General features: G+C 47.9%; 1 protein-coding gene across 2 annotated transcripts in view; it reads right to left on the minus strand.

Annotated features, from left to right (window-relative positions):
• Positions 1-4,631, minus strand: part of LOC138727066 (rho GTPase-activating protein 7-like) — a 49,133-nt gene extending 44,502 nt beyond the window's left edge. For both annotated transcript variants that reach the window (XM_069869221.1, XM_069869222.1), the window contains exon 1: positions 4,395-4,631. In XM_069869221.1, the coding sequence (XP_069725322.1) occupies positions 4,395-4,611 (217 nt within the window). In that variant the 5' untranslated portion in view covers positions 4,612-4,631. The remainder of the gene's footprint in view (positions 1-4,394) is intronic.
• Positions 4,632-20,367: the final 15,736 nt, after the last annotated feature.

A 20,367-nucleotide genomic window follows, 5' to 3' on the forward strand; every position in this document is an offset into this window, starting at 1 on the left:
GCACAGTCCCTGGACAACCAGCCACAGAGATGTCTGCTTTATGACACGCTCTTCAGACCCATATTTACGCATAATTATATATTTACGTGTAATAGAGAGTTCTGCTTAGCCCAAGATGTCCCCCAGCAGCAACCAGTGCTGGTGTTTGACCAGCTCAGCTGGCCTTGCTGACGTTTCTCAGAAGCTCAAGGCACGAACAGGCTCTGTGCAGCCAGAGAGGTGGAGCAGCAGCCATGGCACCAGGTACTGCACGTTCACCTCCATCTCCTTCCCACCTTTTGGCAAGGGTTTATTCACAACTTCACCCTTTTTCAGGCTCTGTTCAATATCATGCACCATCACCAGTGACGTATTCAGTATTAGCTTGAATAATGGTACAGAAATTAAACCAATAGGCTTTTCCTAACAAATAGAAAGGCCCCAACTTGCATGGCCAGGTAGCACGAGTCAGGGACATCCTCTGCTTACTCTGCAGCTTCGTGAATGAAGGGAGGAGCAAATACCACAGACAAGGAGTAAAACTGAGAAAAAAGGTCAAATTTCAAGAGGATCCTCATTTTTGTGTTTGGAGTTGGGAAGGAAAGCAGGAAGCTGCTGTGCAGCACATGAGCACCGACCTCTTCACACAACCACCCTCTGTGCACAAACCTCTCTCCTCTGCAAATGCCCTGCTCCTTCCCTATTTTTGGAAGACGATGGAAGATCTGCAGTACCACGGCCCTGGAAAGCTGAAACCAGAATGGCCAGAACCAATCCTGCTTCTGATGCTTGAAGTCACTGAACCAAGGTGAGACCCACAAGTGGTCCCAAGGCTCCAGCAGCCAGAAGACAACAGGCACCACAGTAAAAGCCCACCAAGCTGCCAGAAGGGCCTCTCCTTTGTCTTTTTTCCTTTCATACAGCTTTTTTCTAACACATAAGACAGCTAATTATTTGGTATTGTTTATTCACCAGAGAAGCCAAGTTCCCTTCCCACATGAGCATGTCTTCCAACAGCTCCAGGTCCTGCCTTTTCCCAGAAGCATCAATGGAAACAGGAAGATATGGAGGAGGGATGGGTACAGCGGGCAGCTTGTGCAGTCAGACAGTGTCGCACGGGTCTTGCTAGACCACAAGGGCCAGGTTTTTGGCAGGGGTCAGATAATGCTAACCCTGGAACTCCTCCCAACGGTGGACTTCAGAAGCCTGAATGGCAAATCATAGAATAACCAGGTTGGAAGAGACCCACCGGATCATCGAATCTATACATAAAATAACATCAATCTACATGAAAACACTTCCAGAGCCACCTTCACATCTCATAATAGTTCTCTAACCACAGGATGAGTGCAGGGCACAGGAGGGTACAAGCAGCTCTCTCCAGTGAAGGCAAGGCATAGGAGAGCATACAGACAGTGGCTTCTCCCTGCCCAGCGCCCCTGTGGTCCTTCCTTGGCACCTCCTGCCCTCCAGCCAACATTCCTCTAGGTCGCTTCCCACTGCATTTGTTGTGTCACCACTCAAGTGTGTGATGCTCTTATGGTAAATATCTGGCAACGTAACCCATTCTCCTCTTACGACTTTTCACTTATGTTAACAATTCATTCATTTCCAAAATACAAGTAGTTTTCTACCTTAAAAAAATACACCTTTTCCACTGCCTGTCAGACCCGTGTGTACCGATGGATGGATACTCAGCCCTGGCCGCAAGCACAGCAAACTAATTGGGTTTCTTCTCAGCTCTTGTGCTTGGCGTGTCGCCAGGGTGATGCAAAGCAATGAGAAATAAATTGACTCAAAACTTGGCCGGAGAGCATCAGCAAACAGAGGGTAGAATACTCAGCTTGATTTATTTTATAGAGAGGCAAAGGGTAAAAAATGCAATATTATTCCCAGTTGTGATCCTGGCAAACAGACCTCAAAGCCCACACGACAGCAGAGCTGCCAGTGACGCTGGGCAGCCACAGCCCCAGTGACCGTCTGTCAGAGCAACATCACTGGGAAGGGACGAGATGACACCAGTTCATTTTGTGGAAACATTCACTGTAACACTTCCATCTCCAGTCCAGAGAATACAAAATGCTTTACATGGAGCAATACAATAAAAGCCACCATCTGACATGTAGACGCTTAACACCCTCCTACAGATCTGTCAGATTTACTGCAGGATTTTTTCAGCATTACAAAGCAAGCCTCTGGCAAAGGCGGGAGCTGAAGCTGACCCAGCTGTCGGCTGGAGCAATGGCAGGATCGTCCCAGCATGGGGACAGCAGCTCCTGCTGTCTGGGGGTGCTGCTGAGGGGTTCCAGCCCTGCCAAGGGTACCTGGGTGCAGAAGGAGCAAGGCAGGAGAGCAACAGATGGGTCGAGCCAGCTGAGACAGTGAACATGCTCAGCCCACACCCAAAACCCTCTGGGGAGGATCATGAGATTGAAAAGGTTGGAAAAGACCTCGAAGATCATCCAGTCCAACCGTCAGCCCAACACCCCTGTGCCTACTAATGGTGATTAGAGACTTGCTTGCCCAATTAGACACTCACAAATACATGGGGCTGGATGGGATTCACCCTAGGGTATTGAAGGAGCTGGAGGACATTCTTGCCAAACCCCTTTCCGTCATCTCCCAGCAGTCCTGGCTGACTGAGGAAGTCCCACTGGACTGGAGGCTGATGTTATACCCATCTACAAGAAGGGTTGCAGGGAGAATCCAGGAACTACAGGCCTGTCAGTCTGACCTCAGTGCCAGGGAAAGTCATGGAACAGGTGATCTTGAGTGCGATCATGAAGCACATGCAAGAGAACTGGGTGATCAGGCCCAGTCAACACGGGTTCATCAAAGGCAGGTCTTGCCAAACTAACCTGATCACCTTCTGTGAGAAGGTGACCCACTTATTGGATAAGGGAAAGGCTGTGGATGTATCTTCCTGGACTTCAGTAAAGCCTTTGACACAGTTTCTCACAGCATTCTGCTTTGGAAACTGTCAGCCTCTGGCCTGGACAGGCGCACACTCTCCTGGGTGGAAAACCGGTTGGCTGGAGGGTCCAGAGAGTGGTGGGAAATGGTGTGAAATCCAGCTGGAGGCCAGTGACAAGTGGGGTTCCCCAGGGCTCAGGGCTGGGTCCAGCCCTGTTCAATGTCTTTATCAATGACCTGGATAAAGGCATCGAGTGCACCCTTAGCAAGTTTGCGGACGACACTAAGCTGGGTGGAAGTGTGGATCTGCTGGAGGGTAGGGAGGCTCCAAAGGGATCTGAACAGGCTGGACCGCTGGGCAGAGTCCAATGGCATGAGGTTTAACAAGGCCAAATGCTGGGTCCTGCACTTGGGGCACAACAACCCTGTGCAACTACAGACTGGGAGAAGCCTGGCTGGAAAGCTGCCTGGAGGAGAGGGACCTGGGGCTGTTGGTTGACAGCGACTGAACATGAGCCAGCAGTGGCCCAGGTGGCCAAGAAGGCCAATGGCATCTTGGCTTGGATCAGAAACGGCGTGACCAGCAGGTCCAGGGAGGTTATTCTCCCTCTGTACTCGGCACTGGTGAGACCGCTCCTCGAATCCTGTGTTCAGTTCTGGGGCCCTCACCACAAGAAGGATGTTGAGGCTCTGGAGCGAGTCCAGAGAAGAGCAACAAAGCTGGTGAAGGGGCTGGAGAACAGGCCTTATGAGGAACGGCTGAGAGAGCTGGGGTTGTTTAGCCTGGAGAAGAGGAGGCTGAGGGGAGACACCACCCTCACTTTGTCCCCTGCAGGAGACCATTCCCCTGCCTTGGCCTCGCGGAGACGGGCAGGGATGAGACTCCAGTGACCAGCATGAAGGGCCCCAGAGAACAAGTCCTGTGTGGAGTCTCCAGTGCCCTCTCCTGCTGCCCGGGGATGACACCCACAGTGAGATGCAGAATTTTTTTTCCAACGCACTAAAACCTCCATTCCTCAGCCAGCACGTGGAATTCCATGACTAATGATCAGCAAGATCCAACCAAACAAACCACGTGCATGTGCCTATATTGATGACCACATGCATACCCCAGAGGGCTCTGGAGTCCCCTGTGGAACTGGGGTGGCTGCAGGAGAAGGGGACCCACATCCCTGCCCATGCCCGCAGCATCGCAGGGAGCTGCCACCCTCTAGAGGGGAAACCTCTGCCCAGCACGGAGCTTTGCAGCCACCAGGCTGACTTGCAGACCCTGAAGTGTTAGGTTTCAAAATTCCTAATTTTTCCCCGAATCCCCAACAAACCTGTCGCTGTAAAACTTTGTTTTCTCTCTGAACGAGCCCAGACAGAAGCAGCACATCGCGGGAGGGAACAGCAAGACACACACTTTCACCATTCCAGCCCCCTAAACAGCTCACACCCTGTTTTTGAGTAATCACATTAAATAAAGAATAATCAAGGAAAGAAAATAAACCTCCTCCTACCTTCCATGGGGAGAGCGAACTCCAGCGTATCGCTGTCCTGTGCCCAAGTTATTCCCGTGTCCTTTACTAGCAAGTAAGTCCTGCCCGGGCCAACAGAACTCCAAGCCCTTATGCTCGGTTTTAAGCAGGACTGCCAAGATCCCACCCAGGACGGGGTGGAGAATCCTCCCTGGGAAAGAGCAGCTCGGTCACAGCCTCTCCCAGCTGCTCTTTGCATCTCACTGGGGCTCTGACATGCTGTTTCCTTTCTCTTTCTCTCAGCATTCAGCAGCAATTCCTTTCTGCTGCCGTCTCACATCAACAACTAGGTTTGCAACAGGGATTGAGTTTGACAGTGCCAAAGGTACAGGGGGCACGGGCCCCAGCAAGAAATACTGTCCCTTGGGAAAGACAGGAAACATACAATTTAAATCAGCTGCAGCATGGAGAGGAATGAAATACGCAGAGGTACTCGAAGCACTAGAGTTACGAGCATCAGAAATCCTCGATAAACTGGAGTGTGGCCCAGCCACATGAGCTCAGTGCAAAGCACGTTGCCGAGCGCTGTAATGCAGACACCAGCCCTGACAATCCACTCTCATCTTGCCAAAGACTATGGGAGAAGCTTGCTAAGTCTAGTTCTTTATGCTGAAACTCTCCTATGCAGCAAAGGTTGTTTTCTTTAAAAAAAATATATCTCTATCACATTCATTCTGGTTGGGAAAGAGGCAGCTGATCACGGCTGGAGCATATTTCCCAGTGAAGATGCTGCACAGTGAGCATGGGCAGGTGCTGTTGCCCACCCGGGCAGTGGGTTTGCAGCCAGGTGGGCTGTAGGAAGGCTGAAACAAGCAGGTAGAAGGCAACACCCACAGCCACACCAACCCACCTGAGTGCTGGGTGGTTTGGGATTCCCTTGAGTACGATTAAAAGATGCTATTAATGTATTCAGGCTTTAATCACACACCATGTGCATTTATTCAGTTTGGACATATTGCCTCTTGGTTTGAGACTGAACTGCCCAGCACCAGGCAGTTCCCACAGGCTAGGGAGAGCAGCCAACCCCACAACTCATGCAGCTGAAATCTAAATTTAGGAGTGCAATAGAGAGATGGAGAAACCAGGTAGCATACAACATCATGTTGGAGTTGTTTAAGGGATGGGTGGATGAGGTGCTGAGGGGCATGGTTTAGTGTTTGATAGGAATGGTTGGACTCGATAATCCAGGGGGTCTCTTCCAACCTGGTGATTCTATGATTTTATGATCATACAACACTGCTGCTGTTGCTGGGAGGCCAGAGCTCATCCCTCATCTCCATTTTCAGCTGCTCACAGCACACAACAGATGCCTGGTGGTGCACCAGTGCTCATTACTAATTAACTGCACACCACACAGTCTTGCAGCAAGTAACTAGGTTAAGTGCTAATTAAAGAAAATCCAAAAATCATTCCAGGCCTTCGTGGCTGCCAGACATATATAGCAAACTGAAATAACTGATGAGTTTCTGGTTGGAACATGCTTCTGCATCACTTGTGGAGGGAGGCATCCACATACAGGTCCTGGTTACCCTGCCCAGGATGTGCTTAGGATAGCCAGGGTCTTCAGCAAGGCACAGTGGCATGAAGAGAACAGAAATTATCTTTTAATTGCTTTGGAAGTAGGAGGTCTAAAAGAATAGTCTTTTCTGACTCTGGAAATCAGAGGAAATGAAGACAAGCTTCCCACAGGGCATCCTTTGGAAAAAAGGTCCAGAAGACCCTGGTTGTCTGGGGTGTCACCACCTATAGAAGATAGTGCCCTGCAGGATGCTGGTACCTGCACCACCGAACCTGATACATGCAGTGATGCAGAACACAGCATGATTGTTCTTCAGAAGAGGAGCAGAACTAAAGCCAAGGTTTGTGAGTGGTCCTACCACTGCAGGCTTCTTCCTGCTGTCACACTGGGCTTCTCATACAGCTCTAGGGCTTTCCAAGTCACATCTCCCACACTCTTGCACAATTAACAATGACTTAAGGAGTCCTGGCACTGCTGACTTGCCAGGGCTGGGGCAGCAGGACCTGGGCTGTGTCTGATGCATTGGTTCTCTTCAAGTCAGCCCCTTTTTCTGCAGAGCTCGAGGGAAGCACGGCTCCAATCCTGTGCTTGTGCCTGCTCCCCGGAGATGGCCTGACCCCGGCTTCCTTCCCAGCCTCTCTGAACTCCCAGGCCCTCAGAGGAACAGCACAGCGATATTTTTAGCCTGTTTACAAAGACAGAGCATTACATTTCTGTGCTGTTTGCAGTGAACAAGCACAAGCTGTATAGTTGGTGGGTCAGCTGGCAACCATCTGGGCAGCAACGTGGAGGTGGTTTGCCAGGGTAGATGCTGGCATCAGAGAAGGAAAGAGAATCAGGAAGAGCACCAGGAGAACATGATCATTTTGCCTTTCCTTTAATATGTCTTTCTTCTTGTGAGGCTTCTCTGAGTCTCTAGGATTTCAGCCTCCCCACCACTGATGACCCAGCTCTACAGGCACAGCAGCACTGCAGAACCACCACAAGCTCCTCCTGCTCCCCTCTGTCATTGCCAGAGACCAAGAGGCCAAAAAGAACCACAGGAATCCAGTAGCTGTATGTCCTACGTGGTCTCCAGTGAGAGCGTTATCTACCTTAGTGATCTCTTTCTCCAACCACAGTGTTTAGGGTAAACACAGCAGCTCAGGAGCAATGGCAACTGTTGTTGTCAGAAGAATAACTAACTTTCTTCAGCCTCTCCTTGAAATCACCTGGAGTTCATGTGAACAAATCACATTAGTGTTTTGGCCATCCTGTCACACAGAGCAGGGTATCATCTTCCCCTTTCTTTGCAGACATTTTCAGTCTCTGATGCCCATATCCTCACATCCTAAATATTTATTAATTAGAGGAGCATTGCCATGTATGTTGTTTGCATGCAGGTCTTCTTCTGTAGGCTTGAAGTCCCTATGCCTCTGTGACTGACCCCACTTGCTCAGCCACCCAAGGCAGAGCACTGCCCTGCTCAGCGAGAGCCCCAGGAGTGGCTTCAGCAAGATAGGTGCTGCTGGGAGAGAAGGCAGCAACCTGGTGGAGGGCGGGGACAGCCTTGTGCCACTCCTGGACAGGGCTGGCTGCCTCCTGCTGCACCCTGAGCATCTCCAGCGCAGGTCTCACCTCCCATCAGACACGTTCAGGGTTCTGCACTGGGGCTCCACAAGGCGCCCTCCTCTGTGGTTTGTTTCAAAAATATCTAGGAAGGGCTTGTACATCTCCCCACCAGGGGACCCAGCTAAAAGCAGCTCTGATAGCACTTGTGCAGCTTTGTTTTCTTATGCTCCTCTGCATTGTCTCAGAAATGCAAGAGCACTGAAGAGTTCCCCAATTTCTTCTTTGCAAAGCCTTATCATAACATTGCTTTTAGAAAAGAACAGATACAATAATATTAGGTAGAAGAAAATTTATCTTTAGCTCTACTGAGTACGGTTGCTTTCTTGGTGTTAGCTTCGGTTTTAACACTACTAAGCAGAAGAACTGTAATACCTCAGGCATGATTGAACTCAGACACAATAACTTACAACGCCTTTGTTGTGGTACAGAAAACAATACAAGGGGATTTTGAAGAATCTGTTTGACAAAGCAAGGAGTTTGTCATGCTTAATTTTCCCCTACCTTTCTGTAATGTAAGCCTAGCAAGCACACTACATTAAAAGTATTTTTTTCTCCTCTGACAAATAACAACATATTTCCTATGCACAGAAACCTCAGCTCTAAGCAGTATCACCGACAACAGCTCACGTCCACAACTGCCAGCAGTGACTACGGGCTTGGTGCTGCCTTTCAGCCCACCTCAAACGCCTTGGTGCTCCAATGCCAGAGCCATGAAGAGCCCCCACAAACTGAAGCCAGGATTTTCAAAGCGGTTTGAAGACCTTGGAGACACCCAGATCATAGATTTTATGAATAAAATTTCCAAAGTCCTATTGCTCCACTGAAAGTCCCAAACTAATCCAACAGTTTCTTTGCTCCGTCCTAGGGGAAGAGCATATTACGCCTCACTGCTAGCATCAATAAACTTCCAAACTGGAACTTATCTTCAGCCCAAAGAATAATTTGCTTCTTGTATTGAGAGAGGCGCAGGGGTGTTTGCAATAACAAGAAAGCCTCTTGGCACCTCTGAAAGGTCTTCTCACAAAGAGTGAAGTGTCTTTAGGCTCGAGGAAGGGAAAAAAAAAAAAAAAAATCTCAGTTTGGCGGTCACAGCTTTGACTTATTTCGAACCCAGCCTTGGGGCTGGAGTGAGGGGTGCCCAGCTGGCAAGAGAACAACAGGTTGCCGGGTGGAAAACCTGAAACCAAAATCTGCCCCTGCAAAGATGAAGGCAAACTACAGGTAGAAACATCTCTGCAAAACCAAGCAAGCTTCTTAAAAAAGAAAAAAAGTAATGTAGAAAGCCATTTTCCAGTAAGTAGCACATTTATGACTCTTGCCCTATTTAGGATGCTGCCAGCTCCCTGCTGGGGACAGGGACTGTGCGCCAGCAAGGAGCAACAGCACAGGCTGTTTTGCAAGTCCAGCTTTCGCCTCCTCACTACACAGCACAGGGTCCCAGTGCACCCCAGAGCTCCCCACCCCCTGGGTTGTCATCAGGCCCCACGTGCGGGCTGGTTGCACTGGCCTGAGTGTTTGGAGTAGGTGGCTTGTGGACCTGTAGCTGGACAGACAGAGGTAGGATTTTCAACATCCTACCATGGAGGTTCAAGTTCACATATTTCTGTAAACATTAAAGATAAAGAGGAGCTCGGAACCGACCCTTAGCTTCGTCAGCTCATCTCTGAGCAGCAGCCGCCCCAAAATCCCACGTTACACTGGCCATATGGGCCCCAGATTTCCCAACAGCATCAGGTAGAAGTACAAGAAGACAAAAGCTTTAGAAAATGGGCTTTGTAACAGTCATTCTTAAGAGCTTTCCCTTTATGCTTTGGTTTGTAGATAGGTACGTATTTCAAGACACACCAAGGAGAAACCAGAGATGCTTAGCAAAAGCTGAGCAATGGATTTTTTTACTTCCTGTCCACTAAAAGGTTTGGAGTTCAACTTAAACAACCCCAGCACTGCCCTTCCAGTGCTGGGCTGCCCGAAATAGTTCTTAACAGGACAGCGAGCCCTCAGAGATGTTCTGGAAAGCTTTAGCTCCACCATACCTGAGTTTGTCCAGAACTTCTATATTAACCTTACCCTGAAAACTGACAAATCTGAAATAAAAGTTTTGGAAGAAACTCCTTGTATTCACCTACTTCATATTCTACACTGCTCTTATAAGCATATGTATTTTTAGCACAGTATACCAAGATTAAAACCCCTCGAAGGTCCTTCCAGCAACTGCAGTTCTGGAAGGAGTTTTTATTTTGTGAGCAGTTTATAAACACTGATTTCATCCTGCTATGCAAAGCCCACACTTCCTTCCCCAAGCAACAGGCCAGCAGTGTGACAGTCTGTCCACTAACAACTAGTTTATCAAAACATGAGTTTTTGCCGTATTATCCTGAGTTCTTTATGTATCATCTCCCAAAAGCTGGCATCAAAGGGAGTATTCCTCTGTTTATTCCCTCAGGCTTATTTCTGGGCTTGCCCTTGCCACTGCTTATGGCTATTATGCTTTAAAAAAATCACTTGTGTGCCTTGAGAAGAGGCTGTTTCATGCTGCACAGCTCACTGACACCTCCATGTTTTAAAATGTCTACAAAACCCCAGCCAAAGAACAAGTATAAATACTGTGAACCAGAAATCAAATTCTAGATGAATCTGCATATTCGCAGCTCTATATACAAACCATCAGTTCAAAACACCCCCTTGGTCCCTCAAGTCAAAAAAGCAGCACGGCAAAGGCAGGTACTCTGATGTCACACATCAGCACAACACACTATGCAGCAGCTTTAGGAGCACACTCGCCAAAAAAAAGTAAGTGTATTTTCATTCCTTGATCAAGTTTGTAGCCTTGATGCTTGATTCATGCCAGTACAGGATTAAATATGATTTTGGACTGACCTGTGAGGCGTTTTTCCCTTGTGCTTTTCCAGAAGCCATCCCAAGCCCTGCTGGAGGAGCCCCTGGGCTGGTCGCTGAGGCATCGCCTTAGGTGGGGCTTCGCTGGTGCCTCCATCCTCACCCGTATGGATCCAGAGTCTTGGAGAGAAATTGTAGCATGTAAGGACCAAAGCAGATCCACTCTCACAGCTTTTGCCTCTTAAACCGGACTGGAAATGTTCTTGCAGGAGAAGGCTGCAGGTAGTTCATGGACATCCCTCTGGCAAGTGCGGGGAGCAGAGCCCAGGGCAGCAGCTTCCCCACCACAGAGGACAGCCCAGCTCTGAGGCTCAGCTCTTGCCTCATATAAACACAGCCATTCCCTACTGCGCAGGGTAATAAATAAAGAGTGAGGCTACACCCGTCTCTGGGAGCACTGTACCTTTGCATTTCCAACTGTGCTGCATTAACCATCTGTGTAACGGTTCCTCCTCCTCTTGGGGCTTGACAATTTACAGTTTCTGTGCAGTAGGTCCCATGCCCACCGTCTCCTTTACTAGTATGCAGCTGTTTATTATATGGGATGGGTTTCATTGGGTTTAGAATTTTTATTTTAATTTACTTTGAACAGAGCAGCCCAGTCTAGAAGTGGAATGGGATGTTTCTCCCATGTTACTATGTTAACCTAAGCAAAGGTTTCATGCAGAGACTATTCAAATGGAAAAGGTCTCCAGCTCTTAGATCAATCAGTCACCTGAGGACTATCCTCAGAGAAACCCTGCTCCAAAGGCACTTCTCTCCTGTGCTATCCACCCTCTGAGCAGCAACAGGGACATGTGAAAACCCTCTGCTCCGTTACCTGCCTGAAAATAGCACCCGTATAAGAAAGTTCTTATAAGAAAGAAGATGTAGAGGCACACCCAACCATTAAACATAGATTTCCTCCCCATTTGGGATGCAAGAGCGAAATAGTTTTACAACAGAAACTACTGCATACATACAAAAAGCAAATACCTGAGTCGTTGCTCAGCACCGACTGGTGAAGCTCCTTGGTAAAATCAGTCATGGAAAAGAAAAGCAGTTAATGGAGAGATAACTTGAATGGAAGGTGACCATGAAGGACTGCTGGGCAGGCTTCACACGGCCACCTTTTCCATTTCTGGCAGCAGGATTGAGTCTGATATCTCACAGTAACAAGTTTTGATGGAATTTTTAAAAGTTCAACACACAGCAACACTTGCCAGGCTGCTCCAACACATACATCCCTGACACAGGTGCTCTTCTATACATCAGCTGATAAATCACCAAACACCCACACCTGGGTGCTCCTCACTGAGCACTCACCTGCACCCAGGGGAGGCCTGAGAGCCCCACGGGAGTCTTTAAAGCCAATTCCTTGCATTACAGAGTGATCCTGCAAACTTGCATCCTGATTAAGAAAATTTAATTAATTCCCCTCAGGAGAAGGAAATCCAAGGACTGGAGACAGACACAGTGACTGCTCTGGGTGTGCAAACAGCAGTATTAAGAATCCCCTCCTCAGAGCTGCCCCTCAGTTCAGACCGGCAGGGCAGACTGGGTGTAATGCATTTGACATAATAACATTATATGCAGAGCTGATTTTTTTTTGCTTGAATTTCTGAGAATCTTGAAGTTAGTGCTTCCTCTTTATCATGATACTAAGTATATAATTCCATTCCAAACAGAGTCATTAAGGGGTCTGGACAAGTGTAATCTTCAGACAAAACTGTGGATGTATTTAGGCAGTACAAGCAGCTGTTCCCCGCTCCTTGCTGACAGGGAAAGACTCAGAGCTCATCCCTGGCCCCATTCAAGATGCATGACAGGGAATAACCCTTCCAAATGATGAGACTTAATGGGATGAACGCATTTCTGTTTTAAACCAATATAAATCACCTCTTGGAGAGCAACGGCAGAGATACACATGGCAACTTGTGTGAGAGGCTGGTTTCTGACCCGGTGCCTGGTGTCAGGGGATACAGAGATGACCCGCACCCTCCAAGGGCAAAGCAGAGCTCCTTGCCACCAGGCCCAGAGCAGATGGGGGACATCATACAACTCTTTGCCCTGGGTGCTGCTCAGAGGAAGGGGAAAGCATCACAAGCAGCAGGGACAGAGACAGCAAAGTAATAAAATTATATTTGTTTTGGTTTACTTGATGCATTTATCATAGAACCATAGAATCACCAGGTTGGAAGAGACCCACCGGATCATCGAGTCCAACCATTCCTATCAAACACTAAACCATTCCCCTTAGCACCTCGTCCACCCGTCCCTTAAACCCCTCCAGGGAAGGTGACTCAACCACCTCCCTGGGCAGCCTCTGCCAGTGCCCAATGACCCTTTCTGTGAAAAACTTTTCCTAATGTCCAGCTGGAATCTCCCCTGGCGGAGCTTGAGGCCATTCCCTCTTGTCCTGTCCCCTGTCACTTGGGAGAAGAGCCCAGCTCCCTCCTGTCCACAACCTCCTTTCAGGGAGTTGTAGAGAGCAATGAGGTCTCCCCTCAGCCTCCTCTTCTCCAGGCTAAACAACCCCAGCTCTCTCTCCCCAGCCTGTTCTCCAGCCCCCTCACTTGCAATGCTTCTAATCAAACCCAGAGCTTTCTAATACTAAAAAGCTCTTAAATGCATTTTGTGCCACCTGCTTCAAGCCTGATCCCATGGGAGCATAGTTTTCGTCATGTGAGGCAGGAACAACCCAGCAGAGAAGCACTGGTGGTGGCCCGTGTGCCTCCTCCCTGTGACCCAGAACTGCAGCTCCGAGCAGCCCCTCTGCTGCGGGCAGCACCGCGCACGTTCTGGCTGTGCGAGCAGTCCTCCCAAGGATGCACAATCACATCCAGGTTTGATGCCTCTAAGCAGTCCCAAGCACAGCAGCGCCGGCACCCTCCTGGCATACTGCACAAAACTCATTTTTCCTTGATGCCTAATGAGCCTGTGGCAGTCATCTACAATTTCAGCTGTGAAAAAGGAAATCTGTGTCGTAAAGCAAAAAAACAAAAGTCAGGAACAGTCAGAGTATTCATATAAAGGAACTAAAGTACCTCTCATTGTCTCCCAGATATGATCCTGGGTTTGAACAAAAGGCACGCTGAAAATAAAGCAGTGGCTGGGAAAAAGCAGTAAAGTTGCTCCACATTCCTAGAAGTTTCTCGCATTCCCTTCTCCATCTTGGGACTCCTACAAGGGCAGAAATATTTCTGGAAACATCAGGATGTGCTGAGATGAAGTTAACATCCTCACTCAGCAGATGCTTTTAGGTAGCGTTGGCATTTTTAAATTATCCAGACTGGTAAAACAACATATTTGAACAAAAAAAAAGAAAAAAAAAGCTATGAGAGTCACTGCAAAAATCATCTGAACGTGTCCATAGCATTGAAGGACAGGTTAGAAATGGTTTTTATGTGACATTTAGCATCTCCCTTGTGGAGAACTTAAGCATTTGTGTGTCTGGATTTCATCTGCACCCAAATGAGACTGTGGGTGTAATAGTTTAGCTTGAGCTGGCTGCAGCTGGTAAGCATGTGTTTGGATACTGCCACCGTCTCTCAGAAATGTTTAAAGGGGTGTGTGAGCATATGTATACTGTTAAAAAACATAATTAATGACTTAACAGCTAAGCTCAAACTTGAGTCATTCTTTCGCCCAAAAAGACAGCTTTATTAGGTGATGCAGAGGAGTATTTATTCACAGCTAAATAAAAAATACACCATTTGAAGATAAATGGCTCATCATTTAGACCAAGGCCTCTTTCAGCTGTGGAGGCTCTGTCAGAGTGAGCCAAGAAACATCCCGTGTCTGTCTAGAGCAGGCAGGCACTGAGTGGGCATCGGCATCAAAACGTGCCAGTAGCCTCAAGGAAGTGGGATGTTCTATTTTTCTTTATACGTAAAGTTTGGGCATCTCAGCTGCTAGATACAAACATAAGAGACCTCCTCCCCATCCATCTCTAACCTAACAGCTAAAGCTGTCATTTCCCAGAACAGACCACACCAATGGAGAAGTTTCACTACCAGAAGGGGAGTTATAGTTAGATCAGATATCCCTGGTTAATGTTCACACTCAGAGCAAAAAGCATATGTGCTACCTGTCATCCACAGCATTTACAAACACGGTGGAGGTAAAATCAGCCTATATCACTCTTACTCCCAGTCATATTCCTGCTACAAGCAGTAACATGAAGGTTGCTTCTTTCCTCCTCAAGAGGAGCGTTCAGCCAAGATTTTAGAATTAATTATATGAGGCAGGAACAAGCAGCACTGTGGTACAGAACGGAGATGGATACATTGAAAGTTGTGTTTTCTTGGGCAAGTCAGCTGTCCCTTCAGAGAACAGCCTTCACAGAGAAATTAAATCATAGAATCATAAAATCATAGAATCACCAGCTTGGAAAAGACCCATCAGGTCATCGAGTCCAACCATTCCTATCAAATACTAAACCATGCCCCTTAGCACCTCATCCACCCAACCCTTAAACACCTCCAGGGAAGGTGCAAGTACCTTTAGCTGAACCAGTCTGAAACACCCAGAGGAAGGCTTTGGTCACCTGTAACAACACAAACCTGTATGCCAAACCAAGGGGAACAGCAGGCGTCAGAAGGGACCCTCCAGAGAGCTGCAGGACCTAACGTCAGAGTCACAGAAAGGACAGACATTGCCAGTTCTTCCTAAGGAAACACACGCTTCCCTGTCATCAAAGATGAGAGACCTTCAGGGAGTGAGGAGCAAGACCCAAGCCACTGACTGCAGTTCTGGTACTTCTACAGCGACCAGGCGTTTAAGTGCAGGGAAAGGGCGGCTTAACTCTAGCAAGTGCATAGCCTGGGGCATCAATGCCTGGAAAAATGGAGTCTGGAAAAAGCCAGAGCTGCTAAAAAGAGGACCAGGCTCAGCCCGTCAGTGTAAAAACACCTGTCAGCACAACAAACTTGCAAACTTTTGTCTCCTTGTGCCAGGACAAGCTGAGCTGTGGTCAGGACCAGATGCTCATCTGTTTCCCATAACCCTTCTCCTTGCTTCCTTCTTCCTCCCCTCAGAGAAGTTTTTTAGCTTGGTATGTGTTATGGTCCCAATGCACAGAACCTGGCAACAGTGTAGGCTTTTGTAGTTTACACAAACATTCTTTTAATATATTTGTGGAAAAAATGTGGAAATCAGTGGGATTACAGGAGTCCACTGAACCCAGGATACTTGGTGGATTTATTATTTTTCAGTCAACTTGTTATTCTGACACCCTTAAGCTATGGATTTCCTTTTGAATGGAAAATGTCATATAAGTTTGGTCATTTAAAATTCTGCTTCACCATAACTGTTCTGTGGAATGTATAAACCTTTTACACCAGGAGAACAGCAGCCAGCCTTCCAATGAGGCTGGGAGTCTGTGCCAGCACAGGGATTTTCACACTATTTTAAGCATTTCCAAGTTGTCTCAAGCCTTAAGCGATAAAAAACATCAAGTAGCGAGAGTGCACTGAACTCCTTATTTTGCTATTCAGCTAGCCTAGTGGGAACACGCTAGTGCAAACATTTAAACATAAGCAGCAGCTGGAGGCATTTCCTTCAGCTGCCCCACGAGGCATTAAGCAGGTGTTAACCAGAACCACTGGATTTGCCCAAAGGCAAGACCCAGGAGCTGCTGCCCTAGAAGGACTGGAATTAGCTACAGGCAGGCTGTGCACGCAGTGAAGGAACACAGAGCTGCCTTAATAATAGCACCAGGGCTAAGGGTGACAACAGATGACTTAAAAGGAGCAGCAGCAGGTTTGGTGGAACAATTTAGCAGCGTAAGGAAGAATTTATTAAGTCTCAAGGATCAAATAAAACTTGTTTCAGCAGGTTCACGTCATCATTCTGCTAAGGACAGGATTTGTGGGTGCAGGGGTACATATCACCCAGGTGACAGAACAACCCATTGCACATCTGCAACGCCTCCCTCTGCTCTTCCAGCCCGTTTACGCGCAGCACGGCAGGCACCCAAGTGCTTTCCCTGGCACCACCAGACAAATAATGCATTTGTACATGATAAAAACCCAGCGCTAGGTTGCGTGCGCTGCTGGGGCCAGCAGCCAGGCTGCAGGTGCTGAGGCTGTGCAGGCTGTCAGGTGTGTCTGCAGGTAGAGATAAGAAATTAGAACAACGCAGAGCTCACTTGAGCCGCTGCAGCAATTCCTGCGTGCTGAGGAATGACTAGCGACACGCTGGGGAGAGGCTGTGCCCTGCAGAGTTGCTCTGCGGGCACATGAGGGAGTCACTTGGTAAAAAAAGGGCCTTTTTTAAAATACATATTTATTTAAAAATAGGGATTAGAAAATAATGTTTAAAAAATGAGGATGCATCTTTCAGGATTTTACCTGAAGCTTATCCACAGCCAATTAGCAGGGAAAGCAGAGTCCAGAGCTGAAGGAATATTTCTTTGATTTAGTTTTAAAAAAAGATGCTGTCAGTTTCCCAGAAAATTCTCTGAAAGGGCAATATTGTGACAACACCCCCAGCTTTAGCTTTCATAGTCTTAGAATGATACAAGTATAAGGCTACACCAGGCTAAAAATTGACAGCTCAGGAGGATCATCGTCTCTCTGAAGACATAGCATGAGGAGCTGAGAAGCAGGTTATTAGAGCCTGAAAGAGATACTTGCTTTGAGTAAAAACACTGTTGTATGCGTGGGAGCAGGAGACAGGGTAGGGCAGCAGTCTTGTATTTCTTCAGAGGACGCAGGCATTTGAATGGAGTAATGAGTGATACAGTAAACCATAATCATTTTTCAAATAAACCTGTAAGTGACAAGCGTTACTTCAACATGCAGAGCTTGAAAGAGCTGTTAAGAAAACTTTCTATAAAAGCACTGGATTTTTTTTTTCTCCAGTGACATTTTCCACCAGCGTGAGCTGTGGTGACGGGGCAGGAGGATCTTAGCGGGAACATTTCTTTCAGTATTTTGTTGAAAACCTCTGATTTGGAAAAACCTGTTCCACATAGAATCATAGAATAACCAGGTTGGAAGAGACACACCGGATCATCGAGTCCAACCATTCCTATCAAACACTAAACCATGCCCCTCAGCACCTCGTCCACCCGTGCCTTAAACCCCTCCAGGGAAGGTGACTCAACCCCCTCCCTGGGCAGCCTGTGCCAGTGCCCAGTGACCCTTTCTGTGAAGAATTTTTTCCTAATGTTCAGCCTATACCTCCCCTGGCGGAGCTTGAGGCCATTCCCTCTTGTCCTGTCCCTTGTCCTTGTCCCCTGGGAGAAGAGCCCAGCTCCCTCCTCTCCACAACCTCCTTTCAGGTAGTTGTAGAGAGCAATGAGGTCTCCCCTCAGCCTCCTCTTCTCCAGGCTAAACACCCCCAGCTCTCTCAGCCGCTCCAGTAAGTGAAGTGACCAGAGACCAGCGATGTGTTAATCAGGAGTGACCAAAAGCCTTATTGTGCCAACCAATTGCATTATAACACAAGCTTTTTAAGATTAAACCGCATGTCCTGAAAACAAGAACCCATGATGCGTGAAACCCAACTTTACTTTCAACACTGCATTTATTCATAAAAGGTAATCTTTATGTCAGTTCTTCACGTGCTGCTGTTGTCTGTCACTGTGACACTGGTAGAGGTTCCTCAGGGGCAGCTCAAGGGTGCAGCATCTCCATGCCCTCGCCTTTGGTGGGCTACAGGGTTGGGGCACACCCCAAGAATGCCCCAAACCCCAGCATCCATGGAAATTCTCCCAAGTCGAGCAGGTAACTCAAGCATACCATCTAGGCTGGATAAAATATAGTTTAACAAAATTTAGCAAACGTAAATAACCTCAGAATGAAGCTTAGGTAGGTTTCCTTCTTTACTGGTTTCAGCCTCCCGGTGAAGCCCACCTGGAACCAGCCACCACTTCCAGGACAAAGAGTTGCAGAAGCTGGCATTGACCAGCAGATGATCACTAACATCGTGATTGAAGCAGGTATGGATTTCATTGCTCCAGAAGAGCTAGATAGAATTCTACAAGCCTAGGTGAGGGGCATGGAAGCTTTCTAGGAGAATCTCTAGGCCTGGGCTTATAGCTGTGAAACCTATTGGAGAAACGTTTCTTGAAGTAAGGCAATCAAACTCTTGCTCACTACGAAACTTAAATGTAAGGGTTTTTTTTTTGGTACAAAATTATTAGTAATTCTCCCTGAAAGTTCCCAAAGCCGTTTGCCAAGCAGCCTGTGACTCAGAGGGTGGGTGCTGCGGAGATGCCCACGCGCCAGCGGCACCTGCAGCTGCCCCAGCCCGGATTTCCTCTTTTAGCTCCAGAATCTCACATTTGCAGTCCCACGTACCAGTATTAGTCACCACCTGCAAAGGCGATGAAAACTCTGGAAGAAAAACGAAGGAAACTCTAAAAGAGGCAGCGGGATTAGTGCCTGAAGGTGGAAGGTGGCAGCCACCCAAAACACAACCCGTCACCATCAGCCCCTCTGCAGCAGCCACGGGGCCAGGAGCCAGGAGCCTGCCAATATCCATGCGATGCTCCTTCACGCCTGCAGACTGGCACCAAAGGTTTTCTCTACAGCTCTCTCTGGGCTTCACGACAGAGGCAATTGCTGTTTACCTTCCCAGGATCCAGCCTGGAACCAACATCAGCACTGGATCTGCTGCAACAACTTCAGCAGCTGCCAACGTGCCATGGAACAGGCTTTGCTCTGAAAGCAGAGGCGGCCACGCAGGTTTCTCAGCAGGCAGCTCACTCCTGACACAGCCAAGCTACTCAAGTGGGGTGGCTTTTCTTTTAGAAGAACCTCTTCAAACTATTAGTAGTCATGTATGTTTATGTATGGCCTTATGAGGCCTGGAGAAGAGGAGACTGAGGGGAGACCTCATTGCTCTCTACAACTACCTAAATGGAAGTTGTGGAGAGGAGGGAGCTGGGCTCTTCTCCCAAGTACACAGGACAGGATGAGAGGGAATGGCCCCAAGCTCCACCAGGGGAGGTTCAGGCTGAACATTAGGAAAAAATTTTTCACAGAAAAGGTCATTGGGCACTGGCAGAGGCTGCCCAGGGAGGGGGTTGAGTCACCTTCCCTGGAGGGGTTTAAGGCACGGGTGGACGAGGTGCTGAGGGACATGGTTTAGTGTTTGATAGGAATGGTTGGACTCGATGATCTAGTGTGTCTTTTCCAACCTGGTGATTCTACGATTCTATGTTTGCTGGTCTGGTTAAAAAAAACACAAAGTTTTCAGGTGAAAGTTTGCATTCAAAAATGTGTTTTAGTCAAAATTTAAATGTTGGGCTTATAAATTCAGTAGTGGAGATGATGATAAGGAGCTGCACACTTGACGTAAGGTCCCAAATTGTAACAATAAGGGCATTTAAGTCTCTTATAAGTTATCAATTATCATTTAATTAATTTTTAAAATTAAGGATAGATATTCTTCTAGAATAGGCACTAAAGGCAGCTAAATCAGAAATTTCCTTAGGGGAATATTACTGCCTCTGTTACACAGCATTTGCTCTGCAGCACCAAGAACACCTCTGCTCCACAGATAACTGACCACCCGTCCTAGGGGCTCAGGAACCCGCAGCACCGGCTCCAGAAGCCGAGCCCCTCGATACTCACGAGATGCCTGCAGCGTCTCTATCGTGGGGCCGCAGTCCTTTTCACGGCCTGGCTTGCTTCCCTATGACAGAATCACCCGAGCTGGAAGGGACCCACAAGGATCATCAAATCCAACTCCTACCCCTCCATAGGACAACCCCAAAATTCACACCATGGTGTTGTCCAAATGCTTCTCGAATATTGTTAGGCTGAGCACCACGAGGACTTCCCCGGGGAGCCGTTCCAGTGCTCTACCCCCTAGTGAGCAAAGAACTTTTTCCCCACTATCAAACCTGCACTACTGAGGGCTCTGTATCCCGTATTGGACAGACAGAAGGAGAAATAAAAAACCCAGCAGATGCCAGACAGGAAAATGCAGCGTAGC

This window comes from Phaenicophaeus curvirostris, chromosome 15, assembly GCF_032191515.1.
Source record: "Phaenicophaeus curvirostris isolate KB17595 chromosome 15, BPBGC_Pcur_1.0, whole genome shotgun sequence".
Classification (NCBI taxonomy): Eukaryota; Metazoa; Chordata; class Aves; order Cuculiformes; family Cuculidae; genus Phaenicophaeus; species Phaenicophaeus curvirostris.